Source organism: Paroedura picta, chromosome 2 (genome assembly GCF_049243985.1).
Source record: "Paroedura picta isolate Pp20150507F chromosome 2, Ppicta_v3.0, whole genome shotgun sequence".
Classification (NCBI taxonomy): Eukaryota; Metazoa; Chordata; class Lepidosauria; order Squamata; family Gekkonidae; genus Paroedura; species Paroedura picta.
This window is the reverse complement of record NC_135370.1, coordinates 165,942,482-165,968,529: the sequence shown is the minus strand read 5'-3', so window position 1 is coordinate 165,968,529 and position 26,048 is coordinate 165,942,482. Positions and strand designations below refer to the sequence as shown.

General features: G+C 49.6%; 1 protein-coding gene across 1 annotated transcript in view; it reads left to right on the top strand.

Annotated features, from left to right (window-relative positions):
• The first annotated feature begins 722 nt into the window (after positions 1-722).
• Positions 723-26,048, top strand: part of DEGS2 (delta 4-desaturase, sphingolipid 2) — a 40,184-nt gene continuing 14,858 nt past the window's right edge. Inside the window, exon 1 of the mRNA XM_077323671.1 lies at positions 723-869. Coding sequence (XP_077179786.1) covers positions 788-869 — 82 coding nt within the window. The 5' untranslated portion in view covers positions 723-787. The remainder of the gene's footprint in view (positions 870-26,048) is intronic.

Genomic DNA, 26,048 nt, shown 5'->3' with positions numbered 1-26,048 from the left:
CCAAGATGAAGAGGAGTTGGTTTTTATACCCCGCTTTTCACTAACTGAAGGAGTCTCAAAGCAGCTTACAATTACCTTCCCTTCCTCTCCCCACAACAGACACCCTATGAGGTAGATGGGGCAGAGAGACCCCTGATAATACTGCTTTGTGAGAACAGCTCTAACAGGACTGTGACTAGCCCAAGATCACCTAGCTGGCTGCATGTTGAGAGTGGAGAATCAAACCCAGTTCTCCAGATTAGAAGCCACCGCTCTTAACCACCACACCAAGTTGACAAAAAAAATATCTGTTTTTTTTTTTGGTGATGCAACCAGGCTGCAGCTAGGCATGCCAGCCTCCAGGCGGGACCTGGGTATCCCCTGAAATTACAGCTCATCTCCAGACTAGAGAGACCAGTTCCCCCCGAGAAAACGGCTGCTTTGGAGTCTGGACTCGATAGCATTATCCTCCGCAGAGGTTGCCCCCTTCCCCCCCAAATCCCGCCCACTCCCGGCTCCACCCCGAAAGCCTCCAGGCCTTTCCCAACCCAGAGCTGGCAACCTCCTGCAGCGCTGCCTGCAAAGGCTAAGAGCGGGCGATACTAAAAGGAAGGGGGGCGAGGGGCGCCTCAGCTCAGCGAGGACAGTTCCCGCGGGATGGTCTTGCCCTCTGGGGGGGGAGGGGAGGGGAGGGGGCGCCAGGGGGCGTGGCCGGTCGGCGAGGCGAGGCGAGGCGAGGCGCTATAAAGGCTGCGCGGGGCGGCGGCGGCGCGGGCAGGGCAGAGCGCCAGGAGAGGCGAGCGGCAGGATGGGGAACCGGGTCACCCGCGACGACTTCGAGTGGGTCTACACCGAGCAGCCCCACACGCAGCGCCGGAAAGCCATCCTCGGTAGGCTCCGGGTGGGCGAGGGGGGCGGCTTTTCCCGGCGGGTCTCCGGCGTCGCTGCCGCGCTTTTTGCCGGGTCGCTCGAGCGTGCTGAATCCCGGAGCGGGCTGGCCCGCGAGGGGAAAGAAACTCTGCACGTGCCCCAGGGCGCTCTCTTCCCCGGACCCGTTGGAGGGCTCGCTCTGGGGCAATGGGAGTAGCCTTCCGGACAGGACCGTGACCCCCCCCTTCCTCCCAGTTCTCCCTATAACCAGGTCGCCTTTGGTGTTTCAGCAAACCCACCCACCGCCGTTCTTCGGAACCCCCAATCTCCTTCTCTTGGGAAACGGATGGGGATGCTGGTCTGGCAGGTTCGGCCGGGTGCATTTCAGCAAAGGGTGGGTTGGAGATTAAGGCACCTGCGAATGGCTGTAAATGAGCAGGCAGGTGCAAGGGTTGAGCAACTGACCCAAGAAGAAGGGGCTGCTTCTGGGGCTGCCAATGGGGGAAGCGTTCCCCAGTCCCACCTGTTCAGGCGGGAGTTTCTGGAATCTTGAGTATGGCCGGTTGGGAAAGGAAGAGAAAGTCTGCACATGCTCTAGGGCAGGGGTAGTCAACCTGTGGTCCTCCAGATGTTCATGGACTACAATTCCCATGAGCCCCTGCCAGCGTTTGCTGGCAGGGGCTTATGGGAATTGTAGTCCATGAACATCTGGAGGACCACAGGTTGACTACCCCTGCTCTAGGGCACTCTCTTCATTGAAATGGTTGCTCTCCATTTTAGGGCTTAGTCTTATCACTGCAAGTAGCTTTCTCCCCCTCCCCATCCATCCCATAACCAGGTTGCCTTTGGTGTTTTAGCCCCCTTCCAGGGGGGGGGAGAATATTTTTCCTTCCTCTGTCTGGAACCCCAAGTCACTTCTCCTCTTGTGAAACGGAAGGGGTTGTTGGGCTGGCAGGTTTGTCCAGGTGCATTTGAGGGAAGGGTTTTTTTATAGGCCGAAGTAATCTGGCAGAGGCACTTTCCCTTTTTGCTGTATTAGGAAGGGGCCAGAAAGTGAGACCTTGGCATGCAGTTGTGAAACAGACAGGTGCTCTGCTGGAAATCACGGCTGAAGCTTAGAGGGTGAAGCTTAGAGGGTGCGAGGTCCTTTTGGGAAATGGCCGCTTGGTCTCCAGCTTGCTGTAGCGATTAAGAGCATCGGCTTCTGATCTGGCAAGCCGGGTTTGATTTCCATGTGCAGCTAGCTGGTGACCTAGGGCTAGTCACAGCTCTGTCAGGGCTCTCTCAGCCTCACTTGCCCCACAGGGTGTCTGTAAGCCACTTTGAGGCTCCTGGTAGAGAAAAACAGCATGTAAGAACCAGCTCTTCTTTCAGTAATATCAGGGCTCTCTCAGCCTCACCTGCCCCACAGGGTGTCTATAAACCACTTTGAGGCTCCTGGTAGAGAAAAGCGGCATGTAAGAACCAGCTCTTCTTTCAGTAATATCAGGGCTCTCTCAGCCTCACCTGCCCCACAGGGTGTCTGTTGTGGAGAGAGGAAAGGGAAGGCAAATGTAAGCCACTTTGATACTCCTTCGGGTAGAGAAAAGTGGCATATAAGAACCAATTCTTCTTCTTCCTGCCAACTTTGGATAAGGATCTGTCCAGCCGCTGCTTGAAGACCACCAGAGAGGGGGAGCTCTCCACCTCAGAAAGTCAATTCTTTTTCTCCTCCTCCTCCTTCTCCTCCTCCTCCTTTTCCTTCTCCTTCTTGAGGAGTGAACAGTCAAACCTGCCTGGGAAGGCAAGGGTTAAAAAAATGCCCGTGTTGCTTTACCAAGCACAGCAGTTGCCCTCAATGCAAAGAGGTCGACATGCCTAGCCGGACTTCAAGGCACCAACAATGGGGCAGTGTAACAGTTGCGGGGGGGGGGGATCCTAGCCATGTCACGGCATCTGTACGATGCTCCATCTCAAGAGGGTTTCAAGGCAAGAGTCAGCAGAGCAGCCCAGCCTTCCTCTGCCCTGCGGAGGGCTCTCCCGTCTTGAGTCCTAACCCTCCTTAGCTTCCTAGTTTTAGGAGGCAAGGCTGAGGTGGGCAATTAGGGCTGCTAAGTCTTTAAGAATCCCCAAACCTTTGCCTTCCAAGGAATCCACACCCAGCGATGCATTCTATGTCTGTGACCGAGGAAAAGAGAAGGCTGTGCAGTAATTACTGTTCTCCTACATCGGGGGTAGTCAACCTGTGGTCCTCCAGATGTTCATGGACTACAATTCCGATGAGCCCCTGCCAGCAAATGCTGGAAGGGGCTCATGGGTATTTTAGTCCACTGCCATCTGGAGGACCACAGGTTGACTACCCTTGTCCTACATTACAAAGCATTGCCCTTTTCCCCCATTAATGTAATTACGACTCCTCTAAAAGGTGGGTTTTTGACAACAGTGAACCTACAAAGCCTCCTTTTAGGGCTGAGCCCGGCCACTGGTTTGTCAGAATCTTTCTCGCCACATCCTCGTGGACCCCTTTAACTAGAGATGCTGCCTGGGACCTTCAGCTTGCAAGTCCAGTGTTTCTCCACTTGAACCACAGCCTCTCCCCCATGCAAGACCTCAGCTACTTCCATCCCTCTCAGCTACTTCCATCCCTCTCTGCTGGAACTTCCTTCCAGTAGAGCAGGGGTAGTCAACCTGTGGTCCTAAAGATGTTCATGGACTACAACCCCCATGAGCCCCTGCCAGAAAATGCTGGCAGGGGCTCATGGGAATTGTAGTCCATGAACATTTGGAGGACCACAGGTTGACTACCCCTGCAGTAGAGGGTTGACCACACATAAGCTTCTGTAAGAAACTCCAAAGCCGTTTGTCATAGAATCACAGAGTTGGAAGGGACCTCTAGTCATCTAGTCCAAGCCCCTGCACAATGCAGGAACTCACAACTACCTGCCCACCCACAGGGGCCCCTATTCCATGTCCAAATGACCCCCCCCACCAAATCTCCAGAATCCAGCCTGGCCTGGAGGAAATTCACCTACCATCCCACAGTGGTGATTAGCAATTCCCTGGAAGGGAATGCAAGGAAGGGCCACAAGAGACAAACACTGGCACATCCCTTCCTGTCCACCCACTCCCAATCTGCCTGAGTTCTCAGAATCAGCATTTCTGTCAGATGACTGTCTAGTCTCTGCTTAAAAACTTCCAAAGAAAGTAGAATCCACCACCTCCCAAGAAAGCCTGTTCCATTGAGGAACCACGGTGTCATGGTTTTGACACAGTTTCTGTGATCCTACAGTTAGCAAGACATAGTCCCATCTGTGCTGGAAAGAAGTTTCTATTTGGGTCCCCAATCTGGTGCCCTTGGGCCCCACGGTACTCGCCAATACGTTTCCAGGCACCTACCAAGTGTTTTTACCAAGCAGGCATTGCCTGATGGGGATTTGGCCCTCCAAGGCTTAGAATCATAGAGTTGGAAGGGACCTCCTGGGTCATCTAGTCCAAACCCCTGCACTATGCAGGACACTCACATCCCAATTGCTCATCCACCCCCTTGAACCTTCAGCCTCTTCATAATATGGCTCTCCAGCCTCTATTTAAAAATCTCCAGAGATGGAGAACCCACTAACTCCCGAGGAAGCCTGTTCCACTGAGGAACCGCTCTAACTGTCAGGAACTTCTTCCGGATGTTTAGACCGTTCATAATGCCGATTGAATTGTGAATTGCAGAATTTTTGAAATGTTCCCTTGGCAGAAGGCACAATTGTGGCCCAAGGTCCTTCGGTGTGTGGCAGGAGGCAAGATGTGATTGCTGTTATAGAACTGGCTCCACCTCCTGCAACATTTTTATGGCTGTGGGTGGCACGCTCTGTCAAAACTCTAAAGGGGCCTGCAGCCATAAAAAGGCTGGAGATCCTGTTTCTGTTTGTTTCCTGTTTTAAAGGCAGGCATTCAACCCTGAGCCCTATTTCATCTGACCAGTGATTCATGCATATGGCTCTGTGCAACAAAGGGATGGGGTGGGGGTACAACCCTATATGAGAAAGGTAACCAAAAAGGTTGAGACAAAAAAAAACTAAAATATAGCTAATGATGCAGTGCTAATGGACAAAACATATAACAACTAGCCTTAAAGCCCAATGTAGGAGAAATACAGTGGGCTCTGGTGTCCCCCCCCCCACAGGGGGAGGGCATGGCACCCTTTCCCCATGGGCTGGGAGACCCTAAAGTAGCTTCCTGGCTCAAGGGGGAAGGGCAGCCTGCCTCCTCTTCCCACGCCTCCCGGTGGACCAGGAAGCCCTCATACCCCCTCGCTGAGGCGGTGTGAGGGCTTCCCGGCCCAAGGGGGAGGGCAGCCACCCCACCGCGCCAGGCTTACTTGTGGGCTGGATAGGCCAGGAGTGCAATGGCAGTGAGTTCACCAGAGCACTCCTGGCCGGGCCGGGGAGGCGGGCCCTATCCAGTCTTCGTGAAGCGCCTTCCGATTGGGCCAAAGATCGGACAGGCCCCGCCCATTCTCTGCCCATCTACCCCTTAGCTTTTTATATTATACAACAAAGCTGTTACAGATTTAATTATACAATACTGTAATTATGCATTCAGATGTGCTAAAAATTCATTAAAAAACTACATTCCTATGGCTTCGCACATAAGTACCTATGCCTAATATAAAGACAAATGTGCAAACTAGAGATCCCAGCCTCCATGAATTCCCCCAGGAATTATAGCTCATCTCCTGGTGACAGAGATCAGTTCCCCTGGCTAAAATGGCTACTTTGGAGGGTGGATGCCATACCATTATGCTCCACTGAGGTCCCTCCCTGCCCCAGATCCTACCCACTCTTGGCTCCTCCCCCAAAGTCTCCAGGTATTTCCCAACCCAGAGCTGGCAACCCTAGTCCCAACATGTAAAACATGTCCATATCCAACATGTTTTGGCTCAAAGCCTTCCTCGGTGTAAAGTTCAAACTGAGCACTCCATAAATTGTACAGCAATACATTAACTCATCACATACGGAATGGACCTAATGGGCTAAATGATAAACTAAAGATTAAAAAATCCCAGGACTGCAGTAGTCCACACCCCGATTGTTTGGGAAAGGTGGGGTTGGGAAAATTGTGATGCAGAAGAAGTGAAAGAAACAAATATCGACACAGAGGTGACTGGTGTAGTGCTGATTTTCCTCTCATAACATCTGAGTACCCCACTGGAACTTTGAGCATTGCTGATTTCTGCGTCGGTAAAATAGTGTACCATTTAGTAATTTTCATTCAGTTATATACTTTTTTTCTAAAATGTAGGTGACTTTTAAATTAACAGCTGTTCAGCTGTATGTCTAGTGTTTGTAGATCCATGGGCATATGGAATGCTTCGCATCTGGGTGAGTGGTCCATGTTTAATCTTAAAAATATTTATTACTACCTACTGCATGGGTGAACATCTCAGTGTGAGTAAGGTAGTTATCCCAATCTGTTCCATTTAATATTACTGGTAAGGCCTTGGAGGAGGAGCGTGACTCATGGCTTAAGTGCCACTCAAGGCTTAACACCCACTCAGGGTGGCTGTCCTGCCCCTGAGTACCTCCTCTGCCAACTGGCTTGCCTGTCTGTCCAGCAGCCAGCCAATCGCCTTCCATCCCCTCTCCTTGAAGCTGCAGATCCCTGCAGCTTTTTCAGGTCCGGGGGGGGGGGAGCCGTCTGCGGAGTTCTTCCACACACACCCCATCTAGCGCCTGTTGCATTCTTGAATGCAACGGGCTTGTGCCCTAGTTACATATATTTCAAAATCTGTAAACAGCCCGTGGCGCCACGGGCGCCACGGACTGTATAAAGGAGTAAGGGGTAGTGGGGAGGAGTTAGGGCGGGACCGGTCCGGGATAAAAACTCGGGGGGGGGCCAATCAGGAGCCGCGAAGCGGCTCCTGATTGGCCCCTCCGAGTGTCAATCCCGCCCCAAGCAGACAATGGGGAGCCGCGCGAAGCGCGGCTCCCCATTGCCTGCTTCACTCGCTCGGAAAATGGCGGCCCGCCTGGTGAGAGCCTCGGCTGGGGGGTGGGCCGGGAAGCCTTCTCTCGGCCGGCGGAGCGGCCTCGCAGCGTTGTGGACGCTGCGAGCCCGCTCCGCCGGCCGAGAGAAGGCTCCAGAGAGCCTTGGGGGGGGTGGATGGGTGGGGGGGGAAGGGAAGCCTTCTGCCGCCGGCCGCAGCGGGCTCACAGCGTCGTAGAAGGCTCCGGCGGCAGAAGGCTCCAGAGAGCCTCGGGGGGGTGGATGGGTGGGGGGGGGGGGAAGGGAAGCCCTGTAGGAGCCTTTCGCAGCCCCAAGCCGAGAGCCAGCAGAAAAAAAAACCCTGGAGGAGCCTTTCGCAGCTCCAAGCCGAGAGCCAGCAGAAAAAAAACCCCTGTAGGAGCCTTTCGCAGCCCCAAGCCGGCACGCCCACGAGAGCCAGCAGAAAAATATTAACCCTGTAGGAGCCTTTCGCAGCTCCAAGCCGGCACGCCCACGAGAGCCAGCAGAAAAACATTAACCCTGTAGGAGCCTTTCGCAGCTCCAAGCCGAGAGCCAGCAGAAACAAAACCCTGTAGGAGCCTTTCGCAGCCCCAAGCCGAGAGCCAGCAGAAAAAAAAACCCTGTAGGAGCCTTTCGCAGCTCCAAGCCGAGAGCCAGCAGAAAAAAAAACCCTGTAGGAGCCTTTCGCCGCTTCAAGCCGGCGCCCTGGGAGCCCCGGCAGCCGCCCACAGCACAGCTGCTGGGTGCTCCCTGCCCTCATGGCCCCAGAACACAATGGAGCCGCCGGGAAAGCCGCAGAAGAACAAAAAAATGCAGAGGAGCCGCCACAGCCCAGCGCACCACACCTGGGACTCCCGCCTCCTCTTTCAGGTAGCCTGTCCCTCGCTCTGTCCCTCGCCTGCCGCTCGCTCTGGTCCCCACCTGCTAGCGCCCATTGTCTTCTTCATACAATGGGCTTTTTTACTAGTATTTACATATTTTTCTTATTTAACAGACAGAGATAATTATTTTTTTCTTCCTCCCCCTTCGTTTTACATATATCTGCATATGATGAGCTATTGTTTGACTCTGTATATGATGATAATGAACCAATATATGTAGGGAGTGCTCAGTTTCAGTGTTACCACTGAGGAAGACTTTAGTCCGAAACATGTTTGGTCTTGTATATAGGCATAATTTGTACCTCTAAAACTGTATATTATATGTTTAATTTTTTCCCTTTTTATCAGGGATAAGTACTTATATGCAGAACCATAAGAATGTTTTTTTTTTAATATAGCACCTTTGAATGATTAATTATCTGTAAACCGCTCCTGTAGAGTGGTAGTAATAAAATGCTAAGGGCAATGTGGGAGGAGAAAGGGCAGGCCTTGTCCGGGATAAAAATTCGGAGGGCCCAATCAGGAGTCGCGAAGAGGCTCCTGATTGGGCCCTCCGAGTGTCAATCCAGGGCCAAGCGGCACTGGCTCGGCTCCCCATTGGCTGCTTGGCCCGGCCTTGCCTGGGCTGGACAGGGAGTCACCGCTCAAAGGAAGAAGCCTTCCCCGACGGTAAGTCCGGCGGCTGGCTTCCCTTCACCTTTGGGAGAGGAGCAGGGCCACCACATCAAAGACATGGCTCCTTCCCCACCCTGGGTCCCTTTACACTGTGGGGGGGGGGCGCGGTAGGCGGGGGCCTTCTCCCGGGCCCAGGATCAGCCTTGCCACGTCGCAGACGAGGTGAGGCTGCTCCTGGGGCCGGGAGAAAGCCGCAGGTCATGGCCGGGTGGGCGGTTCGCCGCCTCCCTTCTCCCGGCCCCGGGAACAGCCGCGTCGCAGACACGGCCATCCTATTCCTGGGCCCGCCTTACGGCCCTGCCCGATAGCGCCCGCTCTCCTTTTCTTACAGCGGGCTTAAATTCTAGTATTACATATTTTGTACTTCAGCTCTGTGTGTACTTAGCTGTGTTTTAGTTTTTTTAAATGGTGATTCTTTTTTTGTTGTTTTTTGTCAGCTGAGGCAAAGAACTGCGAACTCCTGCTTGGGAAATACCTGGAGATTTTGTGGGTGGGGCCAAGAGGGGTGTGCTCTAATGCCATACAGAAGGGGTCAACGAACTGTGGCTCTCCAGATGTCCATGGACAACAATTCCTATGAGCCCCTGCCACCATGGACATCTGGAGAGCCAACCCCTGCCATAGAATCCACGTTCCAAAGTAGCCATTTTCTTCAGAGGAATTGATCTCTGGTACCTGGGGGCTGGCAAATCTATCCATGTGATCCTGCCCCCAGTTTCACACAATGGTCATTCACAGCCTTGGAGGACCTACAGGCATAGCGGTACAGCCAAGGCCTACCAGGATGCTTCTTCCCACCACTGGTTATTGAGCTATTTGCTGCCTTTGGGTGTGGAGGTTCCCTTTTGGGAAGGAGCTACTGAAGGACACACCTTTTCCATACATCTGGCTATTGCCCCCTTAATGCCCTCGGACCACCTGCTTTGTCCGTGCTGTACGATTTCCTGATTCCTGTTTAGATAACTGAGTGGAGGGCCAGTATTCCTTCAGTTCTGTTTTGCATTTGTGAATTCCTGAATACACCCTGCTTTGCTCCACTGTTTGCCGTTTTGCAACTGTTCAGCACAGAAAACTTCGTGTTGGGTGCTGGGTATGGGAGTTTGGTGCAAATTACAGCTGAGAACAGCCCATGAACCAAACGGCACATCGGTGTGGGAAGTCTCGTCCCCCTGTCCTTTGAGCTGGTGAATGTGGAGGTAGCAGGAGAACTATTTGCATGTTTGGAAAGTGGCATAGAAAGGCCTGGCTGGTCAAAAGCCATGTGAGACTTATGGTTGCAGCAGGCTAATGCTGACCTATATAGGCCTGCAAAGCTATAGGTAGGGCCTGGGAATCTTCTGGGATTACAACAGAATGCAAGGCTACAGAGAAAAGTTCCCCTGGAGAAAATGGCCGTTTTGGACTCTACAGCATTATACCTTGCTGAGGTCCCTCCTGCCCGTACCCCACTCCCTCCCAAATGTCCAGGAATTACCCAGCCCAGAGTTGGTAACCATGCTGAAAGGGCCCTTTCTGTGAAGTAGGAAATCCTTGCTTGTTGAAATATGAACTAAAAGCGGTAAGCGTGCGATAGCTGTGGCCCAGTCCCTGGGAGAGGCCATACCAATGGAGCAAGGAACAGGAGCGTAGCTTCTCCCAGGGAACACAAACAAGACTCCTTTGCTTGTTGGGGCGTGCTTTTGTGTGCCTTTTCATGGTCACTGCTGGCGTTCTGAGTTTTTTCAATGCTTCATTTGTGTGCCCGGAATTTCCTAGTGCTGCCACAGGATGTTGTGATGGTTGCAGGCATTTTTGTTGCCATCAAGTCACAGTTGATTTAGAGTGACGCTGTGGGGCTTTCATGGCAAGAGGCATTCTTCGGACAAGCTTGCATTGGTTGTGGGGGTGAACTTCCAGGGAACGGGGAGGAACGCTGAAAATAAACCCGACCTACCTATGTGACCTGGAAGTGATATAGGCATGTTACGCTGGTTTTGGGACAAAAACTCTATGATAGAATTGGGTTTTACCATAGAGTTTTGCCTCCCAACCAGAGCGTTATGCCTGACGTGCCTCAGTCACTTCTGGGTAACGGAGGCAAAATCTTATCCAGGTCAGGATAAGGAAGGGGGACCAGCATACCCACTGTGGGCAGGGTCGCATTGTGTCTAAATCTTGGGCTTGGCTGCCAGCATGTTCCAAATGAAGGACAAGGCTCTAAAAGAAGATTGGATAGAATCATATAGGACAGTTCTGTCAGTGGCTACTAGCCATGGTGACTAAAGGGAACGTCTCGGGATCAACCTCTGTATCCCGTTTGCCAGGAGGTAATATCAGGGGAAGGCCCTCCAGAACAATTGGGTTCAACACTGCGTGAGACAGGATGCTTGATTAGATGGACCACTGGTCTGGCCCAGCACGGCTCTTTTTATGTACTGAAGTCATTGCAAAGCTGATTATGTCCAGAAAGTTACTGTCAATGAATCCTATGGGTTCCCAAGCAAATGTGCACAAAAAACAGACTCTTGTAATTCTTTAACTTCGTTTATTCAGTGAAGTCAAAGAACATCAACTTATTAATATGCAACACAAGTCTTAAACGCAAGCAAGTTCAGAAGACAATCAATGCTAGCTTAGCTATCTAACACAATGAAAGGTTACATTAGATGGCACATTCTTCCATTCCAAGAGTTTCAAGCCTTGGGTTTACTGCTTTCTACTATATAGTCCATTTGCAAACTGGCAGATCATAGTTGCAACTTTGTCCTCTCAAAATCCAAGTTAGCTAGCCCAGCTCCTAATTCCTTGGCCCATTATAGTTTTTGGCCCATCTGGATCAGGCAGTAATAATGAACCAATCAAACTACATTCTGGCTAGAACCCTCTAGAACAGGGGTAGTCAACCTGTGATCCTCCAGATGTTAATGGACTACAATTCCCATGAGCCCCTGCCAGCAAACATGGCAGGGGCTCATGAGAATTGTAATCCAAGGACATCTGGAGGACCACAGGTTACTACCATGCTCTAAAAGATTAGTGAGGCAATCTTGATTCTCCCCCTCCTATCAGGGCTGGAAATTTTTGACATAGAGCCAATTAGTCCATTCCATACTTTGACCTTGAAGATAAGAGGCTGCTGAACCGAATTAGGAACCAGTTAGTCATTATATCCATTAACTCCTGAGGGGAAGAATTAGGAAGGTGATTTGCCTCTCAGTTATTACTGGAGTTCCAAGCAGGAACTGCCTGCAGGGTTTGTCCCCTACTTTTTTGCTCTCTGTCAACTGGTAAAGCTGACCTCAATGCAGGGTGGGGTGCTAGTGGAGCTGCCACTTCGTAAGTGTATGCAGCTGTGTTCAGTTTTCTCTTGGGCTGCTCTGGAAAGACTGCCTGCTAGTCTAGAATCACCTGTAGGAGGGGTGCAGTTGCTAGACCCTAACAGCCCTCTTGAGGAAGTATGTGCAACAGGGGTAGTCAACCTGTGGTCCTCCAGATGTGCATGGACTACAATTCCCATGAGCCCCTGCCAGCAAACGCTGGCAGGGGCTCATGGGAATTGTAGTCCATGCACATCTGGAGGACCACAGGTTGACTACCCCTGATGTACAAAACATAGCAGTCAAACCTTCCATTGAGTCTAACCTGACCTCCATGGTTCCCCAGGGCAAGTATGTGCAAATAAGAGAATCTTCTCAAAATACAGGTAAAGCAGGTTTTCTCTACCAGGATTTTGTGAAACCCTGGGCTTTCTTGATGGCCCTGGAAGGGTTTCTTGCATGGATGGGAGTTAATAAATGTTTAGACATTTTTAACATTTGTTAAACATTTATCAGCTGATATGACCACACGTGGTTACGTTGACCTTCCCCCCTACCCAAAATGGCCAATGACGGGCCTGGAGGGGATAGGAAGGGGAGGGGCCTCAGATGGACTTATACACAGCTATGCTTCTCAACCATATTCTGCATGATCACACCACTTCTGGGGTTTCTCGAAGCCTGAAGATTGTTCAGGGGTTTCGTAATGGCAAAAATGTTGAGAAAGGCTGATGTGAAGTTTTAGAGGAAATGTAGAAATATCCGTTTATCAGCATATATTAATCCGGCTACTCAATTATCTAAATATCAAGTAGCTCAGAAAATAACAAATGCTAGCTTAACTGCCTAATACAATCTACACCGCAGCAACTGGTACAACCTTACTTTTATGCAAATGCAGGCCTTAGCTCAATTTTTTTTCTACGTTGCTGACCGCCATCCATAGGCGTAGCTCTCTAGTTCTGCAGAATCTAATCTAGCCTCCGGTCTTCAAATTCTTAGGCCAATTATATTTTTCAGCCTATCTGATTGTGTGAAGGTTCAAGGGGGCGGCAGGTTACAGTGGATGAGCGATAGGGTTGTGAGTGTCCTGCATAGTGCAGGAGATTGGATTAGATCAGCTGTCCCCAACCCCCAGTCCGTAGATCAGTCAGTACCAGGCCACGGATCCTCCTCATCTTCCTCCGTGGCTGCTGCCTCGGGGGGTCCCTGCCACTCTGCTGCTGGTGCACCTTTGGTGCTTTCCGGCAGCCGCCATGGCTGGGGCTCCCCCTTGGCGTGGCACTGCACAGCTGCTGCTGGCAGCGCCCCCCAGTGGGCGGCGGGAAGTCAGGGGTGCCAGAGGGAAAGCAAGTTGAGCACGGGCTCAGGCAGCGGTGGTGACGTCCCTCGGCAAAAGACTAAGACCACCCCTGGGCCTCAGTAAAATTGTCAAGCGTTGACCGGTCCCCGGTGATAAAAAGGTTGAGGACCACTGGATTAGATGACCCAGGAGGTCCCTTCCAACTATGATTCTATGATTTATCTGAGGAAGTGTGCATGCACACGAAAGTTCATTCCTTAAATAAACTTTGTTGGACTTAAAGGTGCTATTGGACTCTGCTGCTTGAATTAACCCTTGGGAGGAGCAGTTCTCCTTAGCCATTATCCTTCCAGCAGTTCATGACTGGTTTCCAACAAAGCATGCTTCTTTCTTTCTTCCTCCCCCTTCAGCCTGTATAGTGCGACTGTTAGAGTGCTGGGCTAGTATCTGGAAGACCCAGATTCAAATCCCCTCTCTTCCATGGAAGCTTGCTGGATGACGTCTCCCTCAAACTAACTTTCCCTAAAGAATGGCTGGTGCGAGAAAGGTGGGTGCCCCATTGGGGGAAAAGCTGGGTATAAATCAGTGAATTCACCATTTTGATCCACTTCCTACAGGCTTTAAGATCCTTGTCACATGGTCTTTCAGAACAGTCAAGCACTTACAGGATTACTTGATTTTCAGGAGAGACTCATAGGCAATAGAGAGAAGTTCCTGATCATTATGGTTGCCAGCTCCAGGTTAGGAAACACCTGGAGGTTTTGGTGGTAGAACCTGGGCAGGACAGGGTTTGGTGAGGGACCTCAGCCCAGTATAATACCATGGAGTCCACCCTCCAAAGCAGCCATTTTCTCCAGGGAAGCTGATCTCTGTTGCCTAGGGATTGTTTTAATTTGAAGAAATCTCCATGCCCCGTCTGAAGGTTGGCAACCCTACTGGGCATCCACTGGGAATTAAAACAAAACCCCTGGGACCTCCATGTTTTTTGCAAGCCAAGAATTATTAAAGTCCCAGAAATCACAGTCAAAGTTTGCTAGATTGGTATGTATAGGTCACTCTAGTGTTGCCTCCTTGAATCCCATTTTGTGCTTATACACACACACAAACACCTTTTTGATATTATGGTGACAAATTGATAAATAAGCAGGTATTCTCATTTCATACAGCTGGCAGAACTTTAGACTAAATATTCTGTTCATTATGAGGTTGAGCAGACCTCTGCATAATGATCCTATTTTGGTTGTTTTCATTAGGAATTTAAAGGGGACATGAAGAAATGAGAAGATGTACCTCCACACACATCCCCACTCTGAGGAAAAATTTCCCCTCCGAAATAAAATGTTGTTCCCTTGTAGTGAGGTTTCTTTGGTATAAAGTGAAGCGGTATGTCTCACTCCGACAGACCTTTTGGCTTTACTCAGCCAAGGAACTTTTTGGGAAGATGCAGGGCAGGGGTAGTCAAACTGCGGCCCTCCAGATGTCTATGGATTACAATTCCCATGAGCCCCTGCTGGCAGGGGCTCATGGGAATTGTAGTCCATGGACATCTGGAGGGCCGCAGTTTGACTACCCCTGATGTAGAGCTTCTTTTCTTACACCCTTTGTCAGAAAGGCGCCAAGTCATTGTTAATGACAAACAAACAAAAGATTTTATTTTACAAAGAAGAACAGGGCAGTTGGTAGGAGGAATTTCAACCTTTTGTTATACAAAGCAGATATTTTACAGTTTAGATTTTTTTATAGCAGGCTTTAGAGAGTTTCACATGTTCGGAGAAAGGCTGTGTTGAAGGCCATGTGACCTGTGTGTACAGCAGTCTTGTGGGACAGGGATGTAGAAAGGAGATGAATGAAATCTATTAGGCAGGCGATAAGCGGGTGGCCAGAAGGGATCATGTCTGATCTTGGCTTTCTTGCCTGCCCAGGGACCTGATGATCGCCACTTTGGGATCAGGAGGCAAATTTCCTCCAGTCCAGACTGGTCAGGGATTCTGGGGGGGGGGGGAGGTTGGGGGTGGTGGCATCATCTGGACATGGAATTGGGGTCACTGTGGGTAGTTGTGAATTTCCTCCAAGAACCAGCTTGGTGTAGTGGTTAGGAGTGCGGACTTCTAATCTGGCATGCTGGGTTCGATTCTGCGCTCCCCCACATGCAACCAGCTGGGTGACCTTGGGCTCGCCACGGCACTGATAAAACTGTTCTGACCGAGCAGTGATATCATGGCTCTCTCAGCCTCACCCACCCCACAGGGTGTCTGTTGTGGGGAGAGGAAAGGCAAGGCGATGGGAAGCCACGTTGAGGCTCCTCCTGGTAGAGAAAAGCGGCCTATAAGAATCAACTCTTCTTCTTCTGTGTTCTGCAGTGGGTTGGCCTAGATGGGGTACCTTCCCTTTATGGTTCTGTGAAATGAGATTAAACAAAACAGCTGGTTGGATTCAAACTGGTCACTGCCTGTCTGTGTTGTGAAATGAACCATTTCCTGCAAAACTTTCCTTTGCCAGACTTTCCTGGAGAAAAATGTCCTGTCCACTGAACAGAGGCTTAATGAACTAGTGCTTGTTTTTCTTATTTACTGATTCATGCCAAGAAAAGCTTCAGCTGCCCACGACTAGACATGAAAGCCTCTATTAAAGGGACAGGATGCTTTTCTCCAGGCCTGATGGGAGCTGTCCTCTGCTAGTAATATCCAGGCCTGTCACAGGGTCACGTACAAATTGAACATCACAATGGTGCCCATACCTAGTTGGCTTCCTTCCTTCCTTCCTTCCTTCCTTCCTTCCTTCCTTCCTTCCTTCCTTCCTTCCTTCCTTCCTTCCGACTTGTAGGACTGCCCCTCTTGGCCCAGCTGTCCCGAGGCAGTGTACATCATATTAAAACAACAGGGGTAAAACAGTTAAAACTCCATAGAATAAAACAGTAGAATTGTCCCTGTATCCTTTCTACCACATTACTTCTACCACATTACTTCTTTGCAAGTGTGGATTTGACAAGGGAGGGTGTTGGGGGGGGGGAATAGTTCTCAGATGTTACTGGCAGCGTGGCCTTAATCAAATACCTGATGGAGGAGCTCTATCTTGCAGGCCCTGTGGAAGTGAGTAAATTCTGACAGGGCCTGAATCTCTTTCAGGAGCTCATTCCATCAGGTAGGGGCCAGGACTGAAAAGGCCCTGGCCCTGGCCCTGGTTGAGGCCAGGCACACCTTTCATGGGGCAGGGACAACCAGCCTTTTGGAACCATCTGAGTGTAACATTCTTGGGGGAGCGTATTCAGGGAGACGGTCCCTCAGATACACCAGGTCCAGACCACAAATGGCCTTATTAAGCTACCCAAGAAATTATTTTCCTCTCCCGAGTTTGCACTGTTCAAACATGCCCAGAGACTTTATTTTTTTGGCATGTCCTTACTGATCCATAAAGAATTTTCCTATTGGGAAGGGCTCATGAAAAATGATTTTGGAAGAAAATGTTTTGTGCTCCTTATTTTATTATGGATTTCTCTGGCATGTGAACAGGTGTCCTTAGACTAGAGATTTGCTCCCAGATGAGTATGGAATACGTGGTTGGCTGCATTGTAAGGGTCACGCCCAGGCCAGCATTCTGCTTTCACCGGAATGAGCTCGCAGGTGGTTGACCTTTTCTCTCCTTAGTTGCCCCCAGGCTTTTGTGCAATGATTCAGCTACATCCTGGAACAAGGAGAGGGGGCTGAAAGCTGACCGCAAGGAACTTCTGGCCATTTGCACTCTGATCCCATTTCACAACTTGGATGTCACAGTTTTAGCAAGCCCCAGTAATAGGGATGCCAGCGTCCAGGTGGGACCTGGGGATCTCTTGGAATTTCACTTCATCTCCAAGACTTCAAAGATCAGTTCCCCAGGAGAAAATGGCTGCTGTCAAAGGTGGCATTGTATCCCCGGAGACCTTTGTCCTCCCCAGGTGCCTTCCCCAAATCTTCAGGAGTTTGCCAATTTGGAACTGGCAACACGACCCCGTCGCCCTTGCCGGCAGCCAGGGAAGACTGGGCAACCCAATCTGATGATGTCTGTGCTAAAGTCATGAGCATGTTTGTCAAGGACCCAAGCCTTGGACCCTCTGAGAAGCTACCCTTGGACAAGCAGGCAGGGCTCAGATTTGTGGGTCCTCAAAGTTATCTGCACACAAGGAACCAGACCTTGATAGGTTATAAAAGTTTCCTTGGAGGAGGGCAGGTTATAAAGGTTTCCTTGGAGGAGGGCAGGATGCTGTTTCCGTTGGCTGCAGAGGAGAGGACACGCAGTAATGGGTTTAAACTTCAAGTACAACGATATAGGCTAGATATCAGGAAAAAAATTTTCACAGTCAGAGTAGTTCACCAGAGGAATAGGCTGCCTAAGGAGGTGGTGAGCTCCCCCTCACTGGCAGTCTTCAAGCAAAGGTTAGATACACACTTTTCTTGGATGCTTTAGGATGCTTAGGGCTGATCCTGCGTTGAGCAGGGGGTTGGACTAGATGGCCTGTATGGCCCCTTCCAACTCTAAGATTCTATGATTCTATGATTCTTAAACGCTTTAAGAAATAAGGTATCTTTAGGCAGCACAGTCTCTACAATCTTACAGCAAGAAAATAAGAAAAGCTAAGTTCTCTATATAGTATTTGGTATTAGATGGCACACATTTTAGAATATCAGAGTCCAAACTAAAGGCTGAAATGTTGTCTATCTAGGAGACCATAGCCATGGGGCTTAGCACAGAAAAAGCCATGGTCCAGTCAAATCATGAAGTTAACATGGCTTCTCCTCTTGTCTATGGGTTAATTATAGACTTTGGCTATATGGTAGTCTCCCTAACCCAGCCTTTCTCAAATGTTTTTACTGTTGAGAAACTCTGAAACGTTTTTCAGGCTTCAAGATACCCCAGAAGTGGCATGATCATGCAGAATCTGTTTGGGCAGCATAGCTAAGTCCATGCCTACCCGGGGCCCCTCCCCTCCCTACCCCCTCCAGGCCCACCATTGGACATGTATGATCATTTCACCTAATAAATGTTTAACAAATTTAAAAATATATTCGAAATTAATTAACTCCTACCCATTCAGGGAACCTCTCTAAGGCCATCAAGAAACCCAGGGTCCAATGAACCCCTGATTGAGAAAGCTAACCCAATCAGGAAGCTCCCTTGATGGAACCCTCTAGAACAGGGGTAGTCAACCTGTGGTCCTCCAGATGTTCATGGACTACAATTCCCATGAGGGGCTCATGGGAATTGTAGTCCATGAACATCTGGAGGACCACAGGTTGACTACCCCTGCTCTAGAAGATGACATCTTCTCCTGCTTCCCGATCTTATCTACTTACAGAACTAGGCACAGGTTTCCAGGATTAGCCAATCCTTGGTCTTGAAGGAGAGAAGGAATTCCCCGGCAGTATTCATGTTAACTCTTGGTGGGAGGGATCAGGGCGCTTTGCCTCACAATGTTCTTTCCATTTCCCTCACTACCACCCCTTTCAAGTCTTCACCTTTGGAGCAAGTTGAGTTTGACCCTTTGACATTTTCCTCAGTGCCTTTTGCCCTAACATTTAGTCTTCATTGTCTTGTTTCATGTGATGATGATGTTATCCGTTCAGCCTTGTCCGACCCTTGGCGATTCTATAGGAAAGTCTTCGCCATGCTCCATGAAACTCTGGTTGAGAAAGCCTGCTTTAAACTAGTAGAAATTTGTTTGTTTGTTTATGGACTTGTATACCGCTGTTCTCAAGAGACTCGTGGCGGTTCACAGTAAAAATCCATGCTCCTATACCAAGCTAATATATAGAGCATGTACTTCTGGGGAAAACATCTCTCAGATTTAATAGATTACAGATATTTCTTTATTTTCTCAGAACACCGTTGTGTAGGAAGGTTATATGTGCTTCTTTGCCAGTCCAAATAGCTTGTTGTGTTTTAACAGGGGAACAATGGTCCGTGGTACTTTTGGCTTTGTTTCTGGAGCACAGCAGCCTCTTCCAAGGGCTTGGCTTTGAAGTAAACTAGAATGATAGAGATTTTGAAAGTGGAACCTTTAAGCCTGAGGAAGTGTTAATTCCATCCTTGAAACGACTGACGAAGGGAGTTTTGACCCTCAAAAACTTCTCATTGTTCTGGGAGGTGTTCCTGGTCTCTCCTCTAGATCTTCTTCTGCAGGCCAACATGAAGCTCTCTTCAGCGGTTCCCTCCTGCCCCGGGAAGTTTTCTCTCTACTCAAATCAGATTGCTCAAAGTCAGTTTCCAAATGTCCAATCTCTCTTGCAGGATCGTGGTTGTCTTCCCACTTTTAGCAAGCTGGTATCCAGCCCTCGTGAAAAGGGACCCCCCCATATAATATTTTTTGGGGGAGGACTATTTCTTAGAGTCTAGGATGGCAAGGGAGCTCTGGCCGTAGCTGGAGGAGAAGAAGATGTTTAAGGCCTGGTTCGTAGATGCCACTTTTCTCTACCCGAAGGAGGCTCAAAGCGGCTTACAATCGCCTTTCCTTTCCTCTCCCCACAACAGACACCCTGTGAGTTTGGTGAGGCTGAGAGAGCCCTGATATTCCTGCTCAGTCAGAACAGCTTTCTCAGTGCTGTAGAGCAGTGAATCCCCAACATTTTTATCACTGGGGACCGTTCAACGCTTGACAATTTTACTGAGGCCTGGGGGGGGGGTAGTCTTTTGCCGAGGGACGCCGCCACCACCTAAGCCCCTGCTCCACTTTCTTTCCTGCCAGCGCCCCTGACTTCCCGTCACTTGCTGGGGGGCGCTGCCAGCTGCAGCTGCGTGGTGCCACACCGAGGGGGAGCCTCAGCCATGGCGGCTGCCAGAGAGCACCAAAGGTGAGCCGGTGGCAGAGTGACAGGGCAGCCCCCGAGGCAGCAGCCGGGGAGGAGGACGAGGAGGATCTGCGGCCCGGTACCGACTGATCCACGGACCGGTCCCGGTCTCCGGATCGGGGGTCGGGGACCACTGCTGTAGAGAGTCCGAGGTCACCCAGCTGGCTGCATGTGGGGGAGGAGCAGGGAATCAAACCCGACTCATCAGATTAGAAGTCTGCACTCCTAACCACTACACCAAGATGTCTTCCCTGTGCTAGCAGAAGGGATGGCAGTCCCCAGGGCGGGATCTGGGGATTCCCTGGAATTTTAGCTCATCTCCAGGCAACAAAAATCAGTTCCTCTGGAGAAAATGGCTGCTTTGGATCCCATTATACTCTACCCTGGTCCTTCCCTGCCCCAAATCCCACCCACTCTTGTTTCCACTCCTAAACTTTCCAGGTAGTTTCCCACCCAGAGCAAACAACCTTTGGGTGGCCCAAGGGCCATTGTGATAGAGTGGACTAGGCAACATGGGAGGTTGATTGTCAGCAGCCCCATAGGACTCCTGGAAAGATGGTTCTTGCACTGAGCCCTCCCTGTTTCTCTCTGAGAAGTACTGGTCTGTGAAATTTAAAACTTCCCTTGTGCGCAGGTGCTCTCTTAGGTGCCACTAGAGGGAACTCAGAGCAAGAAGTCTCAGGGCTGCCAAATTTCAGCTCCAGCTTGGTGGCACAGTTGGAATTTAAAGGTGACACTGGTCAGACTGCAGAAGGGCCATTGCTGGGGCGGGTTGGGGAATACCTGGAGATTTGTAGGTGGAGACTAGTTGTAATTGCAGGAGATCTCCAGGCCCCACCTGGAGTTTGTACAAAAGGGAAAAGATCCACTGTGTAACGACAACACAGCTAAATAAAAATGTGTACAATATAGAGAAAAGCTTTACGTAATGATTTGAAAGCACAAACAGAAAACATAGTAATGCTACAAAGACCTTAAGAAGCTCTAGAAGAAGAAGAAGAAGAAGAAGAAGAAGAAGAAGAGTTGGTTCTTATATGCCGCTTTTCCCTACCCGAAGGAGGCTCAAAGCAGCTTACAGTCGCCTTCCCTTTCCTCTCCCCACAACAGACACCCTGTGGGGTGGGTGAGGCTGAGAGAGCCCTGATATCACTGCTCGGTCAGAACAGTTTTATCAGGGCTGTGGTGAGCCCAAGGTCACCCAGCTGGCTGCATGTGGGGAAGTGCAGAATCGAACCCGGCATGCCAGATTAGAAGTCAGCACTCCTAACCACTACACCAAACTGGCTCTCTAGGAATGCCACTGGAAATTCCCAGTCCAAATGAGGAACTGGTAAATCCTGCTAGTTTTGCTTGTGAATGCTCCGTCAGTGGACCCCAATAAAAACGTTCTTGCACAAGTGCCTAGAGGCCTCTAGATCAGTGGTCCCAACCCCCAGTCCAGGGACCGGTCCCGGTCTGTGGATCAGTTGGTACCGGGCCGCACATCCTCCCTGTCCTCCTCCCCTGCTGCTGCCTCGGGGACTGCCCTGCCACTCTGCCGCATGCTCACCTTTGGCTGGTACTCCCCCTCGGCGTGGAACTGTGCAGGTGCTGCTGGCAGCGCCCCCTAGGGGGTGGCAGGAAGTCAGGGGCACCGGTGGGAAAGCAAGTGGAGCAGGGGCTCAGGTGGCGGCGACGTCCCTCTGTGAAAGACTACCCCCCCCCGGGCCTCAGTAAAAATGTCAAGCATTGACCGGTCCCCATTGATAAAAAGGTTGGGGACCACTGTTCTAGATAACATTTATATCCTAATGAGTTTCCTCATAGTTTAATTGCAGAGTGACAACTCCTAAACATTAGAAAGACTGTGAAGAAGGGTACAGCCTAGGGTACAAATTCTTATGTTATCTTTACATGGTGGATCTTTTTTCTTTTGTACAGCTGTAACTGTTTGTGTATCCTAACTGGAGGTTGGCAAGCCTAACTGTTGCACACACTCAGCATGGTGTTTAAGGCCCGATTTATAAATCGGAATTTCAGAGGCAAAGATACACCTGGTGTGACTTTGCACAGGCTTGGGGTACATGGGCTTAATTCATCTGTAGCCCTTGCAGAGATCATGCCTGGGTGCCAACTAAACATGGAAAAGGATAACCTGAGGGTTATTTTGTAAACTGCTTTTCACTACCCAAAGGAGTCCCAAACGGCTTATAAATCTTCCCTTACGCTTCCCACAACAGACTCCCTGGGAGGTAGGAGGGGCTGAGAGCGCTCAGAGAAAGCTGAGACGGGCTCAAGATTACTGAGCTGGCTGCATGTGAAGGAAGAGTGGGCAATCAAACCCAATTCTCCAGATCAGAGGTTGCTGCTCTTAACAACCACACCACACTGACCCAAGCTGAATGAATCATAGAATCATAGAGTTGGAAGGGTCCTCCAGGGTCATCTAGGTCAACCTAGAATAATACATAAATATTTAAATATACTTCATGGTGGTTGCAGTACAGGGTTTACATATTTGTTTTTTGTTTGTTCGATTTCTATCCTGCCACTTGCCATAGACATGTGGCGGGTTACATAAAGCAGATAAAATCCCCAAGAAAACCAATCAAAATCCCTTCATAAGCCTATTATCCTGAGCCCAGCAAAGATGCCCAGGGGAAACTCTTTGCCTTGCCGCCCTAGCATATAAATTGGACTCTGAAGGGGCTTCTGCCAGAGTTGCCAGCTCCGGGTTGGGAAACATCTGGAGATTTGGGGGTGGAGCCTGAGGAGGGGCGAGACTTCAATGGAGTATAATGCCTTAGGATCTGCCTTCCTAAGCAGCTATTTTTTATTTTTATTTTTATTTTTATTTTTATTTTTATTTTTATTTTTATTTTTATTTTTATTTTTATTTTTATTTTTATTTTTATTTTTATTTTTATTTTTATTTTTATTTTTATTTTTATTTTTATTTTTATTTTTATTTTTATTTTTATTTTTATTTTTATTTTTATTTTTATTTTTATTTTTATTTTTATTTTTATTTTTATTTTTATTTTTATTTTTATTTTTATTTTTATCCTGCCACTCCCGAGGCCAGCTCATGGCAGGTTACAACGTCCGATAAAAATTCCATTAAAGCGGACCACAAAAACACAGTAACAGATACATGTTAGAATACCTCCAACTCCCCCCCCCCATCCCTACCTCTGGAGGGAAGGAAAGAGTTCAAGAGGTCAAGATCCCAATAATGGCTGTCGATGTTTCTGACTGCCCCCGGCCTCAACCATAGACCTGGCAGAAGAGCTCAGTTTTGCCTGCCCTGTGGAATGCCGACAGCTCCCACAGGGTCCCCTGATCTCTGTTGACTGGTGCGCTGTTGCTAGTGCTGCCCCTCCTCCCCGTGCCACAGTGCTAGCCGATTTGGGCTGGAACGGGAGCCGAAGCGCGCCGAAGCGCTCAAGCCTAGTTGTAATAGCAGGAGGTTGCCAGCCATCACCTGGAGTTGGGAATCCCGTTTTATACTTATATGACATTGGCACACGGCGGTCTTTGGTGCCCTAGCATTACGTGGGTATTAGCTGAGGACCCAGGTTAAGACATCAGGCAGATGTGTGTACTGGGTCTCCGCAGACATTATTTATCTATTTCTCATGTCAGCTGTGGCATGTAGCCAAAAGATCCAAGGGGCAGCCCGGCAAGGGATGCTCAGGGGTGGTTTGACCTTTTCCTGGCTTTTGCCATGACCTCTAGAGCTCCTTGGAGGAACTACCACCCAAATCCTTGGCGGATCCAGCCTGTCACATATCCTGTGTGTGAGAAGATAATTTGGGATGCCAAGGTCTTTTGGAGATTTGAGTGGGAAGGAAGGGCATGGGGAGATTATACTTGGAGGTGGGCCTCGGAACTTGAATCTGCCTTGCACTGAACCAGGCCAGGCGTAGCCTACTCCGAGAGGCTCCCTAAGTCCTTCCTCCCACCTCCTATTGCCCAAAACTGAACCTGGGGCCTTTTGCATGCCGAGCAGGCGCTTAACCACTGAGCCACAGCCCCCCTCTTATGCCTGATGGATGATATTTGTGACTTCTTATGAATGGCATGCAAGGGTGAGGTTGATACCGAAGAATTTATTGCAGGGGAGTTGCCAGGTTTTGGAGCGGCTGTCCAGACACGGTGGCACAAGTAGGCATTGTTTCAAGTGGGATGCCCTGCCCAATACGTGTGTGGCCGTGGGAGCCAGTTCTTCCTTTTCAGGATTGACCTGTGGGCATTCACCCAACCAGCATGGAGCCTAGAGCAGCTGCCTGCGATGCCCGTTGGTTAACACCAGCTCTAGAAATGCACGGTACCTCTTGAGAAAATGGCTGCTTCAGAGGGTGGACTCCATAGCATTAAACTTCACGGAGGTCCCTCCCTGCCCCAAATTCCACCCAATCCCGGCTCCACCCCCAAAGTCTCCAGGTCTCTCCCAACCCAGAGCTGTCAACCCTAAGAAAACACCTCTTTCCTTGCATAAACTTGACAGTACATTCTAAAGCTCTGTCCTCTCCCCTTACCCACGTACCATCCTCCTGTCTTCCCAGAGAGCCAGCGTGGTGAAGTGGTTAAGAGTGGTAGCTTGTAATCTGGTGAACCAGGTTTGATTTCCCTCTCCTCCACTTGCAGCCAGCTGGACCATGGGCTAGTCACGGTGCTGATAGAGCTTTTCTCACAGAGCAGTCTTGTCAGAGCTCTCTCAGCTCCACCTCCCTCACAGGGTATCTGTTGTGGGGAGAGGAAAGGGAAGGCGACTGTAAGCCTCTTTGAGACTCCTTCGGGTAGAGAAAAGTGGCATATAAGAACCAACTCTTCTTCTTCTTCAGTAATATCAAGGCTCTCTCAGCCTCACCACCCTCACAGGGTGTCTGTTGTGGGGAGAGGAAAGGGAAGGCGACTGTAAGCCGCTTTGAGACTCCTTCGGGTAGCGAAAAGTGGCATATAAGAACCAACTCTTCTTCTTTGAATGGCAAAGTTTGTGGTGAAGTCATAATATGTTTTAATTTAAAGCATTTAATAACAGTTTATCAAAGTAACTTTATGACTTCTATGTGCTGTTTTGTTACCTGTCCTGAACCAACCACGGAGGGCCTTAAAAATAAAGTTGTTATTATTATTAATTTTTGCAGATTGTTTTGGGATTTCTTTCTGTCTGAAACGTGTTCCTCACATACAGAATGAGGCGGTAGATTCAGATTGTAAAATCCTGAACCATATCTCTTCAAACTGCAGAGGAGGGGAGCAGGTTTATATTTTTGAATGTTTCCCGGTGCAAAACCTAGTGAATCAGCTCTTCAGGGAAGTGGGATTTGCAGAGCTCTAGTATGCGACATATATGGGAACACTTAGAATCATAGTCAAAAGGGACCTCCAGGGTCATCTAGTCCAACCCCGTGCACGATGCAGGAACTCACAACTGCCTGCCAACCTACAGTGATTTCAATTTCATTCCCAAGTGATCCCTCCACCAAAAGTCTCCAGAACCCAGCCTAGCCTGGAGGAAATTCTCCTACCTTCCCACAGTGGCGATTAGCAATTCCCTGGATATGCAGGGAAGGGCCACAGGTGACAAACACTGACACATCCCTTCCTGCCCGCCCACTCACAATCTGCCTAAGTCCATAAATGCAGCACTTGAACATGTGAAGCTAGCCGCCTTGCACTGAATCATAACCCGAGTCCCTCAAAATCTCTGTGTTCTCAGGTGGCAGCGGTTCTCCATGATCTCAGGGATTGAACTTCAAACTTTCTGCAGGCCAAGCAGATATTCTTCCTCTGAGCCTCAGTCCTCCTCCAAATGGAAAGTCCTCCATTGCCCTGAACTTGATTTGCATTCATAGTGGCACCTGGGTTACTGTTAGCTTCCTGGACACACAGTAATTCTGTTTATTCTCACTTCTCCAGTGCTTTGGTGTTCTGGTTTGCCCTCCCAGTTTTGATGGCAATTGACCTGAATGTGTGTTTGTGTGTGCGTCTGTGTGTGTATTTGTATTTGGGGTGGGGGAATGATGTATAGTGATCCAGACTTTCTTTTGCAATGCAAAGGGAATGCACTCATTCCTGTTCCTGATTTGAATCTTTTTTGAAATACAGGCCACACAAATTCCACGGCACAAGTGAGGAATGAAACCCAGGTATAAAACTGCCTTCCTTATTTCAGAGACTCTCAAGGTCATACGATCCAACTGATAATGAGCTCTGTCCTGCAAAAGTGTACGCCGCAGCAGCTGTGTGGGTCTTTCAGGTTCCA